The sequence below is a fragment of the Rhipicephalus sanguineus genome, chromosome 3 (assembly GCF_013339695.2).
Source record: "Rhipicephalus sanguineus isolate Rsan-2018 chromosome 3, BIME_Rsan_1.4, whole genome shotgun sequence".
Taxonomy (NCBI): Eukaryota; Metazoa; Arthropoda; class Arachnida; order Ixodida; family Ixodidae; genus Rhipicephalus; species Rhipicephalus sanguineus.
The window spans coordinates 79,664,752-79,689,694 of NC_051178.1; the positions used below are offsets into that span (position 1 = coordinate 79,664,752).

Consider the following 24,943-nt stretch of genomic DNA (forward strand, 5'->3'; position numbering starts at 1 on the left):
GCGAGGGAGACCCTAGGCGACACTCTCCAAATCAGTTATTTATTACGGGGGATTTTAATACAAGAGAACAATAATTCGTTACAACCAATCGCACGTAAGATAGTTACACAGGACACCAATTAGCTGATACAATTGTTACCAAATGTGGCCGCGAATGGCACACCTATGAAACAAACAAGCAAAGAAAGAACCAGGTTTGGAGAGCCGACCTACCCTTCGGCCAGCGCTCCCGCGATCGCGCACCACGGAGCGGAAGAAAGTAGAACAGACATAGCAACACTTAAAAGGAACATACGGTGCACGATCGCGAGGCGCTGCCTCGGGACTTCGAGACCGCGGAGGGTAGCGCGCGCCCGCTGAGGCCGGAGCCCCGACAAAACGACGTAACCGCCGGCCGGCGGCGAAGAACAAAGAACAAAGGATCGCCGCCGGCCGGAGCGGCCAAAACGCGTACGCACCCTTCGAGGTCCCCAAGTGGTCTCTGCCGAACCTCGTCGCGCGCGCACCCGCTTCTCGGCGAGCGCGAGCAAGGTCCAAATCCCGCCAAAATTGGGCCAATCGGCCACCGTGTTGAACCTTCGAGGGCGGGGTGGCAGCAAAGTGACGGCGATTTATGGCCAGCTGCCACCCGTCCGGTCGAGAGGAGAGAGACACGGGAATTCTCCAAGGGAAGATGGCGTCGAGCCACTGGCGCGGACGCCTGAATTCCCACAACGTTAGAGAACACGAGGTGGTCGAAATTGATCTGGTGCCACTACGGCGTGCCTCGTAATCATATCGTGGTTTTGGCACGTAATACCAAGGAATATAAATGAAGGTTACCGTATGTGTCAACCTCGAATAAGAGACCGAAATCTTTATTCCTCCCATGGGAACAACCGTGATCTGGCCCACTGTTAGTGCTGTTAATATATATATATATATATATATATATATATATATATATATATATATATATATATATGATCTGGCGTGTTTATAAGGAAACCCACCACGATGTACTTGTTCCTTTGACAAAGTCTGGTCCAGCAGACGAAACGTTAGTGAAAATATACAGTGCCAATCTATATCTATACCGGCGAAAAAAAGCAGCCTCAAGCCCGGGCCCGGCCCGGCCCGGCCCGCGGCTTCAAGCCCGGGCCCGGCCCAGGCCCGTGCAGTGCTCTACAACTAACTATATCACAAATGCACTGTTTTTTTATGATTAACCTAACTTCAAATTTTTGCACACAAAAAAAAAACGTTACAAACTGTTAAAGAACATTTCTTTTTTCATTCCGGAGCAGAAACAGAAGGGAACTATTGCAGTGGAACGAAACTAAAAACGAAACGAGAAACATTTTGCTCCGACACCCTAGTTGACACCCAGTGAAACTTCGGACAACCTTTGATTGACATTCACTACATGCTCCATTCGGACCAGTGCACACGCACAGCAGCCGCTCAGCTGGAATGCTAGTGCACTTACCGTAGTGCATATGTGCAATGTTCATGCTAGCTGGCGGAGAGCAGAACGCTGCCCTGACTCTCTCACAAGAAACGACTGGAACACTGACCACGTATCTAACTTCTCTTCATTGATTTTTGCTGCCAAATGCACTGCGCATCCCCGGAGCCTTTAAGTATCGAAAGTGAGACAGAATGACAGCGACAGCACTGTCGAGAATGTGCTTCAAGTGTTCAGACGTAAATTCAAATCTTGTAACAATGAAAGTGACAGGATGCATGAAAGAACTCCAATCACAAAACTGCATTGTAGCAATATTGATGGCTCTTATATCAAGGTTTTATTGCATGGAATAAAGAACACAACTTCAAAATCCCAGTGATGCTACCGAGGACTTCTGATTTGGAGCAATTTTTGGAGCAGCAAAATTTCCATTTTGGAGCACTTTGGAGCAGCAAAATTTTCATCTTGGAGCACTTTGGAGCAGATAATTTTGCATCTGGGAGCACTCTGGAGCAGCGAATTTTACATCCTGGAGTGCACTATAGAAGCATATTGCAATAACATTCAAGCACCGGAATATTACTATGGGGCTCTTATGAAGGCTAGAAATATTTCGATTCATTGCAAATCTCATGGAAAAAAATCATCTCAGGAGAACTCCATACTTCACTCGCTAATGAAAAAATAAGGGCTCATGCAGTTGAGTGTTCTGAATTGACCTCTTCGGCGATTATTTTTGACACTAGCAAATAAACAGAATACCAGATCAATAAAATTGCACTTTATGAAATAACACTCTAAATACATCTATGTGGTTATCAGCAGACATTGTAGACAAAAACGCCGTGATGTACAGCAGTGCCTCAATGCCAAAGAGCCACACTGTCCCTAATGCATTCCCCTAAGAAAACTCCAAGGCGAAAGCCAGGTTCTTTTTCTTCTCGATTGACAGGTTGATCCTCCCCCTCTTTCTCTGCAAGCTATCTGCACCTCACGTGGTTTTGCGCTAGCTCCATGATCGGCGCACCGATTACGGAAGTAGTGCAAAGCGACGATGTTGTGATGGCGTCATCACGTGACATCACGATATATGATGCCATGATCACGTCACAAGCTTTGACGATCTATGACGTGATGATGACGCCATCACATGATTATTTTTTGCATCAATCGATTGTAGACATGTGCACCGGACCCAAAACCGCCGCCGGTGTTTCCACCTCCGGCGGCGGCGCGGCGCGGTGGGGGGGTGAGGGCGAAGCAGTGAATGCGATAAGTACACGCCGTAATGTTGCATGAACGAGGGCTAGCAGCTAACTCTTTTTGCTCCGATGTCACTTAACTCTACAAAACGCTGCATGGTGTATGACAATACGGCCACTCCAGGGAGAGAAGCGGTTTTCGGTCCGTTTGTCGTATCAGTAGTCCGAGCTCGAAGCAGTGACATCACAGCGCTCACAACACTCATAGCGTGTAGAAGGTATACGAGCCGTTCGCTGGGGGATGTCTGCCGAAATAGCGCGCGTGCCAGTGTCTCGACCACGCCCCTATCGTCAAAGTTCACAGTTGCTGCTCGAGTTACGCAGTCCCTCTCCCCAGACATCCCTTCCTGCTCCTTCGCTCAGCAAATGATGGGCGGGGCGTTTCCTTCTGCTTGAGGAGCAATCGACGGCAGGGCTCGCACGCGAGTTGATGTTATTCCGTGTGACTGAGATGGCCAGCTTGTTTCATCTCTGCTTTAGCCGTGTTCCTTGCCAACGCTCGCGAGCTTTTACTCGCGGGTAGAACATACAATGCGCGGAGCGATGTTATCGATTTAGAGTTTATACGGAGCATGACGGCGACGGTGAAAACCTGTCCTGAGTGTCCATACAATTGCTAACGCAATAAAAATATGCAAAAAACCGTCGAAGTGGGCTCGCCTTTTTCCTAGAAAGCTGCATCATCTCCGCTGTAAAGAGTGCGTCCGTTGGCAGAACCATATAATCCGGAGCCTTTTTCATTGGTTTCGTTCTTGCCTTCAATACCCTTCTTAAAGGGGACATTTCTTCGCCCCTACTTTCTTCATAAAGCACGCGTACAGTGTCAGCACTACGCGTTCAACCTATCATGATTTCGTGCTTGTCAGCTAGTCTGTTATCTCTGCATGCGCGGTCGCAAACGCACAAAATGGAGCGAAATCAGTTAATCGCGCACGATAGTCGTGCGAGAGAAGCAACAGCGGGTGGGCGGCTGCATAGCAAAGCAGTATGGGAGACAATTCACAACTCTTATTTCTCGTATATGAAGCAGTGCAGAGTATGTACCCTGATGATGTCACGTGAATCACTGTTCCGGCATCACAAAGTGCACCAAAAGACAGAAAGCGCCAAGAGAGAATAATGCGCTCGTTGTTTTTGTTTTTTGTTCTATTTTCAGAGGCTGTTAGGGGTCCTTTATAAAAACAGGGCTAGCAAACACGGACACAGGAGAGTAGTCACGACACCAGAAACTCCGCTAACAACTGAAAAATCACACAGCGGCGGAACCAAAGGTAGACACAAATATTTATCTGCGCATTCCCACATAAGAGGCCATGCCTATCAATCAAGTGCGAGTAGTGGTTTACATGAGAGATAGCTCTTCACTCTCTCGACTTTTCTCTTACGTCCGTGTTTCCACGTCATGTCTTCTTAACATGAATATCTATCAACTAGCCCAGCTATATTCTAAGTTTGCCATTCTCTTTACTTCTGTATTTATTTATCGATTTACTCGAGTAAGAATGAAAGGAAAAAGTGTACTAACGCACTGAGATATATATATATATATATTACTTATATATTTTATTTATTTATACACAGTGCACTAGGTCCAAGACTCGAAGAATATGCTAACCAGCGAGTTGGGTCGTCGCCCTTTAAGGCTGGAGGACGCAGCAGCGTTAAGGTCAGGCAATACTCGTGAGATTTCAGGAGAAGAAAAAGATACTGCAACTTCTGGGGAGCTATTGTCGATGCGTTCATCTAAAGGAGATGTCCACAGTCCATTTTGACAGAGCGCATTCAGTGATTTGAAAAAGCGGTGAGCCGTGATGTCACCTCGCTCTTGACCACGTCGCTGCACCGAACCCGCCAGCACATTCCTAGCGTAAGAAGAGAGTGGACGAAATGCACAGAAGCAGGAACTTTTCAAGTCTGAATTTGCATATGAATGTGTCCCAGATGTTTGAGAACGATGCAGGGAATGCGTACCGACCTTACAGCTGCATTAGATGAGCGGCTGCATTAAACCTAAATCGATGGCTAACACGATCAAAAGATATATGCACCGAAAATCGGATCTCTGAGGGCTGCGTTCGTTGCATTGAAGCGCATTCCATCCCTATCATTTGTGTCGAGAGTGTTTGAAAGCTTCGTGATGTCATGATGGCGCTGCAGAACAAGAAGCGGAAACAGGGGGCGTGCTTCTCACTGAGCTCCCGCTATTCAGCGGCCGCTGAAATGGACAGTTCATTACATGGACACATGGAGAAGAGCTCCTCCGGCGAAGTGCTGTATTTTATTTCCAGATTCCCCATTCGAATAAAAGAAAACACTAACGGCGGCGCGCCGCAATTATTGCGCGGCGGCGGCGTGATCTCTCTTGAGATTTCGGCGGCGGCGCGAGCGGCGTGACCAAAAGCAGGCGGCGGCGGCGGCGTGGCGCGGCGGCGCACACCTCTAATCGATTGACGCCACTGACGGTCAATTTTCGTGTTTGATAAAGCATCTTGATAACAACCTGGCCTTACATACCAAACTGTCCTCCACCATGTCACCTCCTTGCCATGCGCGAAACAGCTTCGCTTATCATCCACTTCACAAAGTGAAATGGCTCCTCAACTTTTTTTAAATGTTTATTGTGATAACAATTATATGGACGCTTTCCGCGGATTTTTGCCGTCGCCATTGCCGTAATTTTCTGTATAAAGACCAAATTAATAACATCACCACGCGCATTCTAGCCGCGGGTAAAAGCTCGGGAGCGCTGGCGACGAACGCAGCTGAAGCGGAGATTAAGCTTGCCGGCCGTTTGTCTCCGTCGCACGGACAGCGGATGAGATAACATCTTTCCGCGTGCAGGCCTGCCGTCGATTGCTCATCAAACAGAGGAAACGCCCCCCGCCCGTCTTTCGTAAGGAGCATGAAAGGACGCCAAGGGAGCGGGGGGGGCGCGGGGGGGGGGGGGGGGCGGAGGGGACTGCGTCGTTCGAAGGGTGCAGTTGCTTGCGCGCGCGCCATCTCGAGGCCTCAGGAGACGGCTCGTAAACTTGCTGTGCTCTCAACGCTTACCGTATAAACGCGTGTAAGGGCCGCACTTTTTTTTCAAGAAATGAGGGCCAATTTTCAGGGTGCGGCCCATACACGTGACATTTTTTTTTAAGTAAAAACGCACCAGTTAGCGAACGAACAGCGTTTATTGCAGTATACGACATTTCTTGCCACATACGTGCTCAATCGTCGTCACTCGGCGAGTCCTCAGACTTGGAGTCCGAGATGAGATGGTGTGCTGCGAAGCGCCGTCACCCCACAAGCAGTCATCTTCCGTGCCATCCAAGCTGTTAGATATCCCGGCGACTTTAAAACTTCGGGACACAATGTCCATCGACACCGAGCGCCACGCAGATAGGATCCACCCAAGTACAGTCGCCAAGGCTAGTCCCTTCACACGCAGCATGTCCGTTGTGAGTGCAAGAGCATCCTTCCGCACTTCAGTCACATAGTGGAGCAAGTCTTCTTCCAAATCGGGAAACTTGCACTGCTCTCCTCAGAAAGCGCGCTTAGTGCTGTTGGTGTTTCGCAAGGCTTCTTTTTGAGCACACCAACGTCGAACACACTTCTCGTCAACGTCGAATTTTCTGCCGGCGGCACGTTTCCCATGCTCGAGAGCATACTCGATCACCTTCAACTTATAGCCAGCAGTGTAGCTATTCAGGTACTTGCCCATCTTGCCAAAACGTGAACGCCGTGTAGAAAACAAGCTAGCACAAAGGTCATCGAACAGTGCAGAAAACTACAGCAAATGGCTGGCTGAACTGCACAAACCGAACAACGCGAACGCCATGCCAAAGTTGGTGATGCTAATGCCGATATGGATAGCGCCGATAGTGCGTTTGTATAGAGATGTGAGAAGCTAAAGATAAAATCCTGCTTTAACCTTTAGTTGGCGGGTCTGTGAATACTAATACAAAAGCTAAAATTTTTAGCCCACTTCACGAACATCTTAACACGAATAAAATCCAACTATATATATATATATATATATATATATATATATATATATATATATATATATATATATATATATATATACTCTGGTGACGATGATGATGGTTGCACTTCCTTGCGCCATCTATCGACTACGCCTAGAAGCTTACGCGCGCGCACATTTTGAATACGTATTGGTCGAGGAAAGTGTGGGCGCGGCCCTTACGCGGATTTTTTTTTTTAGAATATGCACTTCAAAAAAACGGGGTGCTGCCCTTACACGCGTTTATACGGTACTTCGTGTTTAGAGAACTCAGAGCAAGAAAACGCTTCGGTTCCTGGAGCGGCCACATTCTCTTAAACCAGTGTTTTGTTGAGTTACGCGAAATCGAATCCAAAAGAGTTAGCTGCTAGCCTTACTTCGTTTAACAATACAATTTCTTGGTATCGCATTCATTGCTTCGCCCTTAAGCGAAACTGAGTTTTTTTACCCATCAGCTATTGACCCCCGAAAGCGAGGGGCGGACGTGTAACATGGGGTAGCCGCTTCACTGTGGGCCGTCAGCGATGGGCCCGCTACTGACAGCTGTGTATTTGTGGCTGCTCCGACCAGGATATATGCTTTTATTATCATCATCATCATCAGCCTGTCTACGCCCACTGCAGGGCAAAGGCCTCTCCCATGTTCCGCCAATCAACCCGGTCCTGTGCTTTCTGCTGCCACGTTATACCTGCAAACTTCTTAATCTCATCTACCCACCTAATTTTTTGCCTCCCCCTCACGCCCCCTCACGCGTTTGCCATCCCTTGGAATCCAGTCAGTTACCCTTAATGACCACCGGTTATCCTGCCGACGTGCTACGTGGCCGGCCCATATCCATTTCTTCTTCTTAATTTCAACTATGATATCCTTAACCCCCGTTTGTTCCCTGACCCACTCTGCTCTCTTCCTGTCTCTTAAGGTTACACCTATCATTTTCCTTTCCATCGCTCGCTGCGTCGTCCTCAATTTAAGTTGAACCCTCTTTGTAAGTCTCCAGGTTTCTGCTCCGTAGGTAAGTACCGGTAAGATGCAGCTGTTATATACCTTCATCTTGAGGGATAGTGGTAGATTACTATTCATGATTTGATAATGCTTGCCGAATGAGCCCCATCCCATCCTAATTCTTCTAGTTATTTCACTCTCATGGTTCGGCTCCGCGGTTACTACCTGTCCTAAGTAGACGTACTCCTTTACAACTTCCAGCGTCTCGCCACCTATCGCAAAGCGCTGTTCTCTGCCAAGATTGTTCCACATTACTTTAGTTTTATGCATATTAATTTTCAGACCTACTCTTCTACTTTCCGTATCCAGTTCAGTAATCATGAGCTGTAATTCGTCTCCCGCGTTACTCATCAATGCAATGTCATCAGCGAATCGCAGGTTACTGAGATACTCTCCATTAACTCTTATCCCTAATTCTTCCCAATCTAGGGCCCTGAAAACCTCCTGTAAACACGCGGTGAATAGCATTGGAGATATCGTGTCTCCCTGTCGTACGCCCTTCTTTATTGGGATTCTGTCGCTTTCTTTTTTATGAAGGACTATAGTGGCTGTGGATGCGCTGTAGATGTCTTCCATTATGTTTATATAGGCTTCGTCGATGCCCTGATTCCGCAGTGCTTGCATGACTGCTGATGTCTCCACCGAATCAAATGCCTTCTCGTAATCTATGAAAGCTATGTATAGGGGTTGGTTGTATTCCGCGCATTTCTCTATCACCTGATTGATAGTATGAATATGGTCTATTGTTGAGAAGCCTGTACGAAATCCTGCCTGGCTTCTCAACAATAGACCATATTCATGCTTTTATTAATGAGATGACATTTTTAAAAAGCAAGCAAAAAATTCGAATTGGAACCCTAGCACGTGAACTCGAAGGGGCAGGGCCTATTAGGGGGTATTTACCGCAGAGTGATTAAACTCGGACGTGCTGGTATAAGCAATTACGAAAAAGCTCTTCCGAATGAAGATCCATGGATGAAGTATATCTGAGGAAAAGTGTGAACGCGTTTCCACCGTTCGCGTGCTCTTCCATAAACGCGAAGCAAGGAAAATTCGGTACTGTTCCATGAATATACTGCTAGCGATCCCAGATTTCATTCCGCGATGTCCGGAAACAGAAGTGACAGAAATTTTAGCAGCACACATGTAGTTATTACTGAACATTGCTTTCCTTACATGCCGTGCGACGCTTGAAACGAGCTATCAGCAGCGTTTCTAGAACAGACGATGTCCGCCGATGAATCGCCGTCACACTTTCTCGCTACCGAGAGGCCTAGACGTCACGAGCCTCTGCGGAGAGCGCGTTTTGCTGTCGAGCCGACTTGCAGAACACAAGCTGCGTCGGCACCGTGCATGGCATCGTGGCTTATTCGGGACGCACGCGCGAGCGCTATTTATTCAGCGGAATAATTCTTGGTCCATGGTTGCGACTTTGGAGGCCCCAAGATCAAGCTGCACATGTTCTGACGCGCCGGCCGTGCGATTGCCGGTGATAGACGCCGCCAAACCCGAGACTTTGGTGCAGTTTGGCGCAATTTTCGTTGATATTATCAGGATGGCGCAGTAAATCCAATTTGGCACACTTTGGAGCAGTTGGCGCAGGAGTGGAATCACTGAAATCCCTACTGACGAGATGCTAACTGGCGCTCACCTTTCATAACGAAATTCCAGAAGTAATAATAATATCTGGGGTTTAAAGGGGTACTGACACAAAATTTCGCGGCCGAGATAGCCTGCTGGATCGATTCTCGTGTACGTGTGTGTACCATCTGCAAAATATCGACAGCGAATAAAGCTTGAAAGGTATTTTATATGATTTTTGAAGTTCGCGATCGCGTTCCAGCATTATAGGCCGCACCTGGTGCATTGACACCCTCGGAGGTGACCCGAGTTGACCCCCCTACTTCCCCTACGTAACCGTTGCAGCCGGTACAAGTTATGATGACGTCGTAGCCGCCATTTCTGTTTTGACGTGCTTCCCGACAAATCGCTCCTCGCCAGCGGGTCAAACCTGAAGTGATTCGCCACGTCGAAAATTCCTTCCATCCCCGCCGCAAGAAAATCGTCGCCATCAGACGACCATGAGCCCGACGACGACAGACCGCGCGGAAATGCGTCACTGTTCTGTGCGCTCACGTGACCGAGCATTTCACTCGCTAGGTGGTGATAGTTGCACCCGGTGGCTTGTCGTTTTTGGAGCTCTGTGAAACCGAAACTGAGGCTGTGTCGGTAATGAGGAGCTTGTAATTAATTATCTGTCGCGCGCTGCAGCAAAAGATGTGCCGTGTTATGACTAACAGGCCCCCAGCAACACATTGCAGCAAAAAAACGCGGGGCGAAAATTTTTGTGTCAGGACTCCTTTAACGTCCCAAAACCACGATATGATTATGAGAGACACCGTAGTGGAGGGCTCCGGAAATTTCGACCACCTGGGGTTCTTTTACGTGCACCTAAAGCTAAGCACACGGGCCTTAAGCATTTTCGCCTCCATCGAAAATGCAGCCACCGCGGCCAGTATTCGATCCCACGACCTTCGAGTCAGCACTCGAGCACCATAACCACTAGACCACCGTGGTGGGGCAAAATTCCAGAAGTGAAATTCTGAACTTCACTCAGGTAATCTCCCAATAACCAACCTATTACAGTACAATACGAACTAAAACTGAGTTATGGCAGAACACCATAACAGTACAAACTGATTATGCATGCTTCAGGGACCCTAACGATCGCTGGGCACTCCCTGACCCGAGATGGAACGGTTGCGTCGAAGCCTCACCTGAGAGTGACTGGCCAAAGAAGCGGCGGACGAGCAGTGTCCACTCACCCGCAGGTCCCAGACGCGCACCTGTCCCGCCAGGCAGCCCGAGGCCAAGATGTGGTTCGAGCTCGGATGGAAGGCCAGGCACCAGGGGGTGCGTGGGTGGCCCTCCAGGGTGTGCGCCAGCTTGCCCGTAGCCACCTCGCACACATGGATGCGGTGGTCCCCGTGCGTCGAGGCCACCTTGGTGCTGCAGCAGAATATGGTGTCACGCGGTTGATGTACAGACTCGCGTAAAGGGCTGCACTCCCAACTTGACAGCCCTAAACTGGGGGAAAAAAATGATTCGACCTCGAAGAAAAATTAGAAACAAAAATTCCAGCAAACGCGTCCCAATTGATGGTGTACATTCCAACTAACGAAATGTACATTATTGTTAACAACTAAAATAACAGGAAGCTCCTATGCATTTGGTGGCACAAAGATGACTTCATCTACAAACATGCCAGGAAAACAGCATAAACAAGAGTGGCAAAGCTAGCAAGCACAAACAGCCAACTTCAGAGTGTGGGTGAATGAATGAATTCATTATGAAACGGGTAGCACTTGCTTTTGTGGTAGTGCCGGTTTACAGTAGAACACGACAGGTTATGGCAGGTTTCATACTTGTAGTTAGAAAAATTCAACCACATGGCCTGGTGCCAAGTAAAGGCTGCACTTCATCAAGATTTCGAAAAGAAAAAGGAAGTGTGGCCTTTGCACGAGTCTACGTGGTACAGAGCAAAGAACCCGAGACTCAATGAAAATTGCGGAAACTGAGGTGCCTTCGCACGCCTCATCCCTCATGCTCATCTGTGATGATGGCCATTTTCAAAGTTATATTTCCGAGATTCTGCTTGGGACATATTCAGAGTGCGCTCCATAGGTCGGCAAACTCGTTCATGAGTCGACTCACCCAGACTCTGATCGAGCCGTGAGTCTAAGTCCGGATAAGTAATATTTTGGTGAGTTTGAGTCTGAGTGAGTCCGGTTGTGAAAAATTTTAGTGAGTCTGAGTGAGCCCTAAGCGCAAAATATATCTCTTGGGTGAGTCTGAATGAGCTCCACTTTTTATGCCGACCTATGGTGCGCTCTGATTGGATGGTCAAGGAAAGGCGGGCAAGTAGTTGCTTCCGTCACTGGACAGGCGCAATTTACATCTTACAAAGCGATACTCTCGCCAAAAGTGATTGCTTCGGAATAAGCCCTTGCTTCAGCATTAACAGGTCGGACATGGCTAATGCGCAGAAGCTAATACTTTGCAAACTGGGCCTGTCCTTCCTACTGGACGTTGAGTCACATGCATGAGCATGCAGTATTACTGGCCTTTGTAAAGCTGCCCTTGGGCATGCTCCTCTGCTTTGTAAGCACTTCCCGAGTAATGTTTTTTCCTAGCCAGCTGTACACTACACATACGTCGATACCACACGCACTTAGGCTTCTACACAATGCTCATAATTCTTTAAAGGGGTGGTGCCACCAAATTTGTGGCTTGCGCGTTCTTTGCTGTCAGCGTTTCCTACAGCTCCAGGAAGCATGATGCACGCACCAAGATTCATGTATTCTTGCTAAATAATTTAATATCGCCTTTTGATGTGGACAACTTTCGGTTTCGATTTCTGGGCGCCGAGGTTGGGCAGTGACATAGAAGTGTAGGAGGCGTGGTCACGTGACCACACAAGGCTGTGACGCACTTAGCCAGGAAGCGATCGAAACTCGGCGAGTGATGTAGCAACCGATGCTTTGCCGGTACTATAGTGAACTAGAATATATTCTAGTTCACTACAGCCGGTACGTACATTGCGGAAGTGGCGGAGGTCCGGAGGTCACTCCGTCGCCGGTCCAGCACATTTGGTGTGACGTCACTACAACTTTGGTTGCCCATCCTACAGATCTACGTCAGTGTTGGCGCGCTAGCGATGGGTTTCGATCGGGAGAATGGGCATTTAGGTACACTTTGGAAGTGAATTAAAATATATTCTAAACGTTTTCTGTGTCCGACCCTTCGTGTGGAATGTCCTTGCATACAGAGGAAACCCACCACAGGCTTCTCATAGCCTCAAAAATTGATGGCACCACCCCTTTAAAAAAATTCTCCAGTGCTCCAAAAAAAAACTGGAGAGTTTCCGTGTCGTGAGACTCTAGTAACTTCCCGATTAAGCAATAAAAAAATTTTTTTAAAGGCGCTAATGCAACAGAAAACGAAAGGACGCCTTAAGCCCTAGCACACTCCTTTTCCGACTGTTCTTTTTTGTTATTGTTGCTGCAGAACAATCATGCAATCACCACCGTCACGTACATCCTGGTAACTGCATTATTAAGCGTTTAATGAGAAAGAGGAAATAGGCAACTCACCAGTCGGGGCTGAATGCCATTAGGAACGTTGAGCGAACAGATTGCGGTAGCTTGCATGCCTGCAAAAGTAAACACAGGACACAGTCCTGTTCAATCTCGGCACTTATAACATTTTACATCAATGCATGCAAACCTGTGTGTACAAAGAGAGAGAGAGAGGTACACATTAAATAATGATGCAGAGCACATGCATGGAAAAATACGCATATATGAGCATGCATGCACACGTGCACTGACGGTTGATGCTGTGGCCTGGCATTTATGTGTGGCTGTGGGGGAGGGGGTAAAGGGAACCACTTCTTATTGAAGTCTGCATAACATATACAGACAGTAAAGTACCTAGCCCGCAGAAATCACTTGCCAATAAATAAGCAGATGTTTACACAAGCATGATTACGCAAACATTTTGATAGAAATCTGTCTGGCTGTGTAGGAGATTAAGGAAGTTGAAATGGCTCCAGCCACAGTTTGAGGAGAGCCCGGTGTTTCGAGACCGATTCAATCCCTTCCTCAGGCGGCGACTGTGTTGGTCATGGAAGTATCGCTGCGTCTTTTCTCTCGCCACGGCTCCGGCTTTCCCTTTCCCTTACGTTTCGGAGGCCGTGAACGTGTACTAGGTGTTCACGGCTTCCGAAACGTGAGGGAAAGGGAAAGCCGGAGCCGTGGTGAGAGAACAAGATGCAGCGATGCTTCCATGATCAACACAGTCGCCCCCTGAGGAAGGGACCGAATTGGTCTCGAAACATCGGGCTCTCCTCAAACTGTGGCTGGAGCCATTTCAACTTCGTAAAAGGCATGATTATGAGTGGATCCCTTAGCTTGACTGACTTAATACTAATTCACAGACTGATGACCTTAGTCTGAAAACCAAGTTAAGTGAGCATGAAAACCTTAACACCGTATGCAAGAACAGCATAAAACTAAATACTACAGCAAACTAATGATACTGTGTGCACCCTGTGTATTTTCACACTCTCCCACTCCTTTCATGTACACACTCACCGTCTCCTCCAGCTCATAGTGGGCAGCCCTGTCCTCACCGACACAGTCAAAGGCCAATGCATGCGTCGGCTGGCGCGGCTTATAACCTAGCTCACGCTGGAGCAGCAACGTCACGGTGCTGCCTGGGCAGCGCGCACGTCGCCGGTCCACCCACATGGCACCACAACTGCAAGAAACAGGCGCTGTCAATTTATTCCCGGGGTTTTACAGTTCAAGCAGGAACACTGTGGCACCAAGATATGTCATGGACTAAGGCTCAAACCTTATTTACACCACTTAAAGTTCTTCCACATAAATCAGAATACAAGCATGCAAGCATTTGCACAGCTTGAATTTGCATAGCTTGAATCCATAGAACTGTGTCCACTACAGCCAAGAAATGAACCAGTAACTTCATGCCCATTAACAGAAGACGTCAGCTAGTGAACCTCTACAATGTGCATGCATGCATGTGTGTAACAGGCAAGGGCTTTTAGATTAAATGCTGAATTAATGAATTCACTGCCCAACACTGCAGCATTCTACAGAAAAACACACTTAGCGAAAAAATAAGATGCAGTGGTAAATCCAACCGATCCCTTGGTATTTGCTGTGTGACTGATAGCCCACATCGTACCCCAATCTAACGAATTTAGTAATTGACATTAGCATGACCAAAATGATATATGAAGGAAGTAGGACTGTGCATCTGTGTCCTTGTGTTGTCCTGCTTATGCAAAACATTCTTACGATCACTAACAAACCAATCAACAAAGTAGGAAGCAAGCAACAAAGTCGGGTTCCACATCTGTGAAGATTAGGCAATGAGTGCTGTGACTGAGAGAGGTTCTATAGTTGGGTACATTTAGAAGGCAACGGCATTTCCTCCTAAAAGACAGATGTACAGCCGCGGCCACATCTGTGTATAGCGCGCGAGCAGCCAGCCCTGCTCTGCGGGGCGACACCTTGCGGTAGTTGCGGGCTCTGACGTGGTGTGCCTAGGAGCATGCGCGGCCTTATAGACATGTAGACCTGCTTTGCACGAGTGACAATGTTGAAAAGTGCACTTATTTAACCGAAGATGCACACTTACTCAGGGCGCTGTCAGCACCTTGATTCCAAAAGAATACGCACTGCGACTGATAACACACGCTTCGATAACACGTTGCGATTGTGTCAGGCGCGTGTTATCATTCGCAACGCGTCATCTTTTGGAATCAAGGTGCCGAGAGCGCCTTGAGGGAGTGTGCATCTTCGGTTAAATAAGTGCACTTTTCAACGCTGCCACTCGTGCAAAGCAGGTCTGCATGTCTGTAAGGCCGCGCATGCTCCTAGGCACACCACCTCAGAGCCCGCAACTGCCGCAAGGTGTCGCCCCGCAGAGCGCAACCGGCTGCTCGCGCGCTATACACAGACGTGGCCACGGCTGTATATGAGCCTATGCTAAGGGACGTCATGCACTCTAGAATGATGTCACGAGCGGCACAGCCCATGACTCCACCATTAGAGAATGTGGCTGAGAACATGAGCGGGACTATTTCTTAGTTGCGGAGGAACTCGGTGGTCATACATCGGTCATCCGGGTGATCTGGAGAGGCCTCTCCTGCCTTCTCAAGTTGTATCTAACTATAGTGAGTTTGCAAAAAAAGAAAACGGAGTAAAATGCAACTGCATTACAAAGCAATAAATTTCCAATAGTGAAACGTAACCGTGCACCCTAAAATCAACAACTTAGAAAGTTGTTCATCTGTGGAGTTTCACAAATCAGCAATAGATTGTGATCAGTCTTACAAGCAATGCCCCTTCGTCCATAAGGCAAATCTTACAAAGGAGTTAACGCTATACGCCAGTTTTTTTTTGCATGCTGTGACACAGCGAGTGGGCAGGCCTTTACTAGCCCTGAAAGCACGGCAAAAGTCCCAGGCACCCTTGACAAAAGCAATGATGAAGAAAGAACACAGCAGGTCTGATGACAATCATGCATAAAGAGATGACGAAGCTCCTAAGGAAATGCTCAGAGCATGGCTATCTTGTGTTTAGCAAAATGCCACAGCCAATGAACAATCATGGCACCATGACATCAAGCGAAAAGGTGCAGCCGAGAGCAAATCTTGTAAAGAAACCTAAGCACACGCACGACACTGCTTCACTTAAACATTCTGGTTTCGAGAAGCAAGAATTCCATTTCATGATAGATGGCAATTCTGAGAGACGTCAGGGCATGTGCAGTGAACCTTAAAAGACTGCTACACACAAAAGTGAGTGGACAGAGCTAGATAAAACAAGCAGCAAAAACCGGCAGCGATGATATTTTCAGAAAAACAGCTGGCTGGGAGATTTCTACAGGAAAATGTCATGCGCGTGCACACACACAGACAAATGTAAAAGTTCAAACAAGTCCCTCTGCAAGTGCAAGTCAGGACACAATGATCATTATACAAAATGCGACTGCCACGACCAAACACACTGCACCCGTGGGGATGTTCCCTTGCCAACAAACGTTGTTGGCATTTATGTGTTTGACCTTTAGCAAAGAGTGTAAAGGCTATGGTTACTCCCAACGCTGCATGCCTTCATCTCCAGTGCAGTGGCTTCTCACCCTGCGGCCAATGAATCCCAGTGACAAGAGCAGCGGTATTCACACTTCTGTGACAGGTGCACCCAAAACGAAAGCGAATGCCAAAATTACCTTCAAGGGGTCACAGTGGCCGAACAACACATGCGGAGCGGAATTCAATAACAGATGTTCGACTATACAGCAGATAGTAGTAAGACAGGTGTTCAAAAATGCACACTGACGGGAATCACTGCTTGAGCACAGGTTGGGTTTTCCCATTTGTATTTGCACCAACAGCCCATCCTAAAACAAACCAAAAATAAAAGGCCAGCCAGACATTATTAAAAGCATAAAAACACCTGGCAACTTTTGAGTACTTAATTCCCACAAGGAAAACACATCGCTTATTTGTCTCGCGTTTGCTTGTATGCGCACATACAGGTGTGTGCTTCATTTCAAACGATAATGAAAGCAGCTAAATTAGGATATTTTACAAGTCAAAGCCACCGCCTGGTCATGAGAAATGGTGTGCTCAGTCGTTCTAAATTGATTTTGACCAGCTGACTTTCGTCGAAAGCGCGGCGCATCAATATTTTAGTCTGCACAAGACGCCTAGTTTCAGGCAGCTTAGGTAAAGGAAATTTGACAGTTTGAAGAATGTGCTTACAAGATGGCGAAAAATAGCCGCTCTCAAAAGCAAAACTGAGAAAGACAATGCTATTACTAATTGCTGGGGAATGACCTAGCATGTGTGGCTCTACGGCATGGCCTCTGAGATAAAAGGCACTGCATGTGGCTGCGTGAGGTGCGCCAAGACATCAGGGAGGCCAGCATGCTGGGACGTACGCAACATCAAGCGAGAAAACTCTGCGACAATTAGCCGTACAGCTTGGCCAAGAACCACTCTGTTGTGTATACTACTCACCCATAAGAAACCTACACGGAGTTAAAACACCTTACACCGAGACAATGCTTTCACAGTCGGCCTGTTCACATGCTCTATTTCTGCTCTGTTCTCATGCTTTATAATTCTTTGTTTTAGTTCAGAGGTCCAAGTGAGTAGGCACAATGGCAGTTGTAGCACACAGCTACAGAAATTCAGCCCAGCTGTGTAAGTATTACTTTACTGCCACCTGTCACAAATGTGCGACTCCCGTCAGTCATGTTAGCAAAAAGAGGCACAGGTGTGGCGACAGCTGTGAGATTGCGTCTGAGGATTGCATTCAATTACACCAGGGCACGACTAGAACAACAGCAAGCCCGCACTCTTATAGATCTCTAAGTTCTGTTCATTGCTACCTATGGTTCGATTAGAATGGAATAAAGAAAGCAACTAACTGCAAGGTCGGCAAACAACACTGAAAAACAAAAAAAAAAGAAAGAGAAGACGTATAAGCATTGGCATCATATGCATGAACACACAAAATATGACTAGGAACACTTCAAAGAAGCGTGCTCTTCAACTTAGCAAAAGCTTTCACAGTGCATTATTGAAACACGCATGGCACTAACGAAACAAAAAGCTCAGTCTGCTCTTCGAGTCATGAAACATTTTTCAAGATACAATAGGTGTATTACAACACGTTCTTTTATTAAGAGACCTTTGTACATCCATACATATAAACCTGCTCAAACATTGTAGTCAAAACTCTGAAATCTTGTTTCAACACCGTTAAGAATGACAAAATTTAAGAACATGTGTTGGTTAAACAATAATCACAAACAGTTTGAACGTTTATAGAGGGGAGATGCCAGAGTTGCCAGTTCCACCTATAAGTAGATTTGGGCTTCTTTTCTCACCCAGTCACTTCTAGAATTTTCCAGTCGCTTCTCGCATTTTTTGGGCTTATTTACATTTTTTTGCAAATATGGTTATTTTACTGGTAGTAGAATTCACTAACAGCACGTCTGTCGATGACTTTGTGTAACCGAGCATTCATGCACTTGTAGACATCCAGTGAACAGAGTGGATACCACCCTGGAGTCTATGTTGAAAAGTAAATATGTGCTTTCGTTCATATTTGCCAGGGATGCAACAGCCGAAATAGGATTTGGAGCAATTTTTGGAGCAGTAAAATGTTGCTTTTGGAGCACAAAAATGCAAATTTGGAGCAGGTTACGAAAACAGAATATTTTAGCACGAAATTTCAAATTTGGAGCAGTATAACAAAGAAGGCTTACTTTTAGAAAAGAAAACAAAAATACGTACAAACCATTCAACATCAGCTAACTCGTGCACAGTGCACGAGAAACACTGCTATTTCAATAAAAGCAGTGTGTTGAGCCACCCCACAGTGCCAACAATGACTAAGTCCACATTAGCATTTGAAGGGCCTGTCAAATAATTCGACAGGCACTGCAAATGCTAATGTGGACCTGCGAACCTGGCCACCTCGAAATTCGGGAGATTCGTAAAGCAGGAGCAAGTGAGGGTGGCGAAAAAAGAAAACTGGCATACGTTTTTGTGTTTCTCAAGGCCGCAGAAACAACACACACAGCAGCTCCAAATGATTGCCAATAATTTTTTAGATGACAGCGATCATACTAGTACTCGTAATTACAAGTCGCGTGCACAAATGAGTAATTAAGGAACAAAATGTGCTGTGTCCCTGACAGCTAGTACTAATAGCCCCTTCTAAATCTCAGTACGCTTTTCCGCAGGACACCAGTGTACTGCGGCAAAAGTGGCTTAAAAAGCGCTCTGCACGCCATAAAACGAGCCTCAGGAAATTTGAGAACCACTGTCCTTTTTTATTGCGATAGCAATCATATGGACACTCTCGAATGGTTTTTGCCGTCATGTCCCGTATAAAGTCCAAATTGATAACATCTCCCTGCGCATAGTATGTTCTACCACGGGTTAAAGCGCGTGAGTACGGGTGCCGAACGTGGAAAAGCAGAGATCAAACGAGCCAGGCCATCTCCGTCGCTCGGAGGGCGCATGTGATAACACCACTCCGCTCGAGAGGCCTGCCATTGAAGCAGAGAGCAAACGCCCCGCCCGTCTTGAACGAGCATGAAAAGACACGAAGGGGGGGGGGTGCTGTCGCTCGAGCAGCAGCTTTGAACTCTGATTCTAAGGGCGCGATCGCTGGCGCGCGCGCTATCTCGGCAGCCATCAGCGGGCGGCTCGTAATCCTGCTACGTGCTGCGCTCTCAATGCGAAGACACTGTGCAGAAAGAGCAGCTTTCCCTGGAGCGGCCGTATTCTCTTACACGAACGTTTTGTAGAGCTACACGAGATCGGATACAAAAGAGTTTGCGCCAGCCTCACTTCGTATGACATTACAATTTGTTGCTATCGCATTCATTCCTTCGTCCTTGCGGTGAAACTGTGAATTTTTTTCTTTTCTTTCGCGGGGGGTGGGGGGGGGGGGTTAGGGTTAGGCTCTGCGCATCTGTACTGGATGATGATGCCCACACTGCAGATGACCAATGCGGCCTCCATTTCTCGCTAAAATTTGCGCATAGAAATGGTGATCCTTGGTGTCATCTTGTTTAATTCTCGCCAATTAACACGCGCTATAATTTGAAAGTGACCACGTCTTAAGTATTGCAAGGTACAACATGAAGATTTGATCAACTTTGTGCATATTATCTAATAAAAATAAATCAATAAACATGATGGGAACGCATGAGAAAGTAGAGCAATAATAATAATAATATCTGGGGTTTAACGGAGAAAGTAGAGCAGGTGAAGTAAGCATGCGAGTACCAAAGTATCTTCTAGGCCACTCAAATGTAGATCCTTCAAAGGTAGTGTGACAAACTTCTGGCACGACTGTATAGGCCACCGTTCTAGGATCGTGTGCTTGGAAGCAGCCAGTCGTAGACAAATTCTTCAGAGGGACTGACAACTGGCCAGAATGTGTGATTTGATACTAGCGGAAATGGAAAGACCGTGCAATAAAGGGACAGAGTCAAGCATCCTTTTTGCGATTTTAATGGAATTTGTATTTTTTAAATTGCATCTGAAAGTCACAAAGAACTGGTATATTGTGCCTCCTGATGGACATGCCTGGGAACTGCGTGAAAGAGTCGTTTGGATTGCTGCCTGCAGTCTGCTGTTGTTTAGACCCACCATAATTCGTGCTTAAAATTACAGTCTGCATATTGTTAGACATCCCCACCGTAATCTGTGCTTATTACGAGGTAAAAGGAGCCGACGCTGAGAAGTGGCACTGCCTTCGCAGCAAACAGCGCAACCGGAAACTCATGTCGAGTCATGGCGCATGCTTGTTGCTTGCTGAACTGCACATGTGCCACAGAAAGCTGTCAACAATTTAAGAGCACTGAATGCGGTTGAGTACATGTATTTGAATATTTTTTTCTTGCAGCAATGTTGAATCATACAGCATTCTGACAAACACAAGTGGTGATGAAATTAAATCAAAGGCTGTATTTCTCTTTCCAAGTGACTTGCAAGGGCTGGCTGGAAATATGTCACATCTGCCATGTGCAGTTTTGTTCTTGCACTTGTGTTTCAGCGGTCTTCAGCTGCTTTTCATAGCGCGAGTGACGGAATTCAAGGCACAATTCAACCATGACACCCTTGCTGTGCTGTTGGGTGCCAGAACATGCAGAGAGGGCAGAGCCCGATGTGGTCACCAACCTTTTGAGCCAAATGGTGCATGCACAAGGGATATCCTTGGAATACATCCACAACAGCTAAAAGCACAAAGCATCGTCAGCTAGTGAAATTACAAGCTGCAGCCAGTACCTGAGAGCCTGAAGAAGAGAAATATTTCTTTGAAAAACCGATATCCTTGTGGAGTTACAGATTATAGGCTGCTGAATACGTCTCAATGGAATCAGCTCTGAAACTGTTTCAGGTGTTGGTAAGGGTATTCATGCACAATCATAATCCCATTCACTGCCTCTCGTTGCTCAAAAGTGCTTGTCTGGCTCCTTTCCGTCATGGATCAGGCAGACATGCAGCTTTCAATCGCTTTGCTTTCTGTAAACACATCTTATAAAGTTTGATTCAGTAATGCAGATTTTGTACAAAAATGTTTCCAAATTAGTATGCATAGCTGTTGGCCATATGGTGATTCATAATTGGGATAAAGCTAAGGTTACCAACTTTCCAATCAAGGAAGTTGGGAACAGGGGGGGATGGGAGACGTACACTTATCTAGGGAGCCAGTGAAATCAGTTTTCTTTATTGCAGTATCTTCACACAAATCCATTGTTTCTGCATTGTTGTGGTCTCCTGAAGTGCTAATTACGCTGGCTACGTGCTGCTCGCAACACTTCCTCTTGCTGGAGGATGTACCCGTAAAAGCTGTCACACATGACGCGGAAGTAAAGCTAAAGTGGCTACAGCGCCTCGCAGCCGCCACTAGCCATCGCAAAATTGCTTCGTGCGTGCGATTCATGTGAACTTCGTGTTCTATAGCGTGAGGCGTGTTGTTGGGTGTGTGTTGGATCACATAAAAATTTGTAACAGGATGGTACGGTACAAATCCAGGACATATAGCTACCCCGACAGGGACGGCACGGGACTTGGGACACTGTATGAAAAGTCGTGACAGCCCCACTAAATCCGGGACAGTTGGTAACCCTAGATAAAGCACTGGTAATGACAACACAGCACCTTTGGAAGTGGCCGGAAAGCCGAGACTGGCAGTGCATTGTCATAGCTTTAAAGAGACAGTAAAAAGAAAATAGATTTTTTTTCTCATATTATTAAATTACTCTTTTCGCAATATCGAAATCACCATGCTTACCGCGAGAAGGTGCTTGGTAAGCAAGAAACGTGGGTGGCGACGCCACCTTGAAGTTCATCAATTGCCATTACGCCATAGATTTGGACGATGTCGACTAGGACCTACGTCGTTCCTAATCGGTAAAAATGAAGTATGAAATCAAGAGTTCGATGAAAACTCATCTGGTTGGAAATGTTCGTAGTCAAAGGTAAAAGGAAGACGCCAACCAAATGCAAAAAGAAGCTTTAAATAAAGATGTTTTGGCCCCCGTACAGGAGCCGAAACATGTTTATTTTGAAGTTCTTTTAATAGCGAAGCTGTTTAATAAATTGTTCCTCGTCCAGCGAACCAAAAGACCCTCATCATCATAAACGGGTATGTGCCACAGAAATTGGGTAAATCTCAATACTCACCACTGGTTGACTAAAAATGAAGAAGGCAACAGTTAGGCCCCCAAAAATGGTTGCGAAGCCACTGCAGCGAACCGAAGACCCCTAGTGCGTACGAGAGAATACTAGGAACGGGAAGGCAACGGCGGCTGCGAGAAGACACCAAAGCGATGGAAGGCCTACACCAATGACGCCGTGCCCGTAGACCTATGTGAGGTGCGAACGCTTGGTTTCAGCGCGAGGTACTGTATTGGGAGTTTGGACATCCATGTCGTGTCTGTGACTGTCTGTGGTTTAAATCGAACCTCTCCGTGCTGAGAATCAACATAGAAACAACCAAGCATCACCTAGCTAGAGCCTAGCAACGACATAGAGGCAGCCTAGAAACAGCCAGATTAGCCTTCAGAATTGTCTACTTTCGGTGTTTCAAGCTTTGCGCGGCTTAGTGAAGCTTAGCGAATTTTTTTTGGTATTTACTCAGCGTTTGGCCAAAAATGAAGTATGTTGTTATTGAGGGGGCCACAGACTTAACAAACCAAGTTTCAGCAAATTTCGTTGGGCTAATGTCACCAAAATATGAGAAATGCACTTTGAAATCCGTGACGCTACGAGCAGAGATTTAGGCACAAAATTTAGAAATGAGACCTTGACCTTCATTTTCTCCTCTATTATTAAACATATGATGGTGAAATTAATTACATTAGAGTTTTCGGAGTAAAATGTATCAATCCAAATAAATTTACTGTTTCACTTCACTGTCCCTTTCAGGGTTGCTACCCAAAGTTCCGCAAAACAGATATTATTATCACGAAAAATTCACAGCCAAAAAGAGACGGCATATGGCAGCATACGTAAAAATGTTTCGTCGGCTATTCGTTCAGGTTTCAATGTGCAGTGACACATCCCATCGTAGGTAACCGGCTAGCCACCTAATACATCTTAAGCCGAAAAGAAAGATTGTTGAGACGGTTGCCGTCCTGCATCCCCACCCCCCTCCCCCAACGACGATTATGTTAGCTCACAGTGAGCTGCCATTTAGAAGGAAGAATTACTGTGCCATTACTCTGATCTTCACACTGCTTTCCTCTTATTCTTTGCACTGATGATTTGTTACAGTATATTACTCAACTTTTTTTTTTCTGTATTTTCATCCGCGCCTTGTGAAAGACTTCTGGGGCATGCATGCACATGATTTAAGAAAGCTATTGTGTCTTTTCAATAAACTATTCAGTTGTCATTACTGCTATGTGGTGTTCCCCTGCATGCATCTCTCGTCTTCTGCAGCTCTCTACCCCAATAAAGTTCCCAGAGCTGAAACTCTACTGTAGTGCGAGGTCACGCTGAGTGTAATTACACTCCGTTGCATTTAATGCAATCTTGGCCCTCTTCCTGTTTATTTGTCAAAAAACTGTAACATGACAGTGAAGAAAAGCAAGCAAAATTTTGCTGCATGTATGATAAAGTGGCAATCAAGCAGAATGCACATATGTTCAGCAAGAGCCTGTTTTGTTTTACACTTTGCAAGTGGCCATCTTATACCAACAATTAAAAAGTGCTTTGCAGCTTCAATGCACTGGCGGCGAGTACACAGAGCTCACTTCATCACGGATGCTGCACAGCTTCAAACAGATGGCCCAGTGAGAATGTCGACATGAAGTGTGCTCGACGTCATGTGTCCAGTATTTTATTCGTTCTCTACTGTGTTGGTGTTAACTAAGAACACCTATGAAGATGAATGAAGACCAACTAGCCCACCTTATAACTCTTCTCAATGTCATTTCGAGCACATTAGGCTTTATCGTGCCCAATTCCCCGCCTCTGGTATGTGTGCAATACTTCGTGGACAACATTGTGGAAGCAAGACTAAGAACATGGACGCTCACATATGCCGTCACGAATGGTTTGAATAACTCCATACTGAAAAGCACGTTCGGAAGGTTTTCCCTGATGGACAAGGCACCCGAAACGTCTCAGTAAAATTATCAGGACGGAAACCTGGAGAATTGTGCTAGACGTCGGGTGTCCTGTATTTTACTCGTTCTGCACTGCATCTTGTTAACTAAGCGCACCTTTCAAGGTGAATGAACACCAACTAGCCCACCTTATAGCTCCTCTCAATAAAGTGCTGGGTTGACCAATACTGAAAAGACAACTGGGAAATTCAGTGCCTCTATGTATTATGAGATGCAGTGCTTATATTTTATGACAGCAATTTTGACAAGCCTTAAGACATCCCTCAAAACTACCTCCCCAACTTGACTCATCTTTTGTCTTCTCGTAAATTGTCCATATGACAGAGATTGTCATGGATAACTCAATAAGTGAGTTATCTGCGTTGTGATGTCTAGTGCACTTGTAAAGTACACTAAAATAATGATACTCTCGTATGATGACTTATTGCAAGGCACTGACGACTTGCACAGACGAAGTAG

General features: G+C 46.4%; 1 protein-coding gene across 2 annotated transcripts in view; it reads right to left on the bottom strand.

The window, feature by feature from the left end:
• The window catches only part of LOC119386777 (activating molecule in BECN1-regulated autophagy protein 1A-like), a 125,500-nt gene that overhangs the window by 87,925 nt on the left and 12,632 nt on the right, over positions 1 to 24,943 (bottom strand). The window contains exons 2-4 of one of the 2 annotated variants that reach the window (XM_049413237.1): positions 13,879 to 14,044; positions 12,877 to 12,935; positions 10,549 to 10,732 (exon numbers count right to left, since the gene is read on the bottom strand). In XM_049413237.1, the coding sequence (XP_049269194.1) occupies positions 10,549 to 10,732; positions 12,877 to 12,935; positions 13,879 to 14,034 (399 nt within the window). In that variant the 5' untranslated portion in view covers positions 14,035 to 14,044. Of the gene's footprint in view, positions 1 to 10,500; positions 10,733 to 12,876; positions 12,936 to 13,878; positions 14,045 to 24,943 lie in introns of both variants that reach the window. The other variant, XM_037654053.2, reaches the window with a different exon arrangement.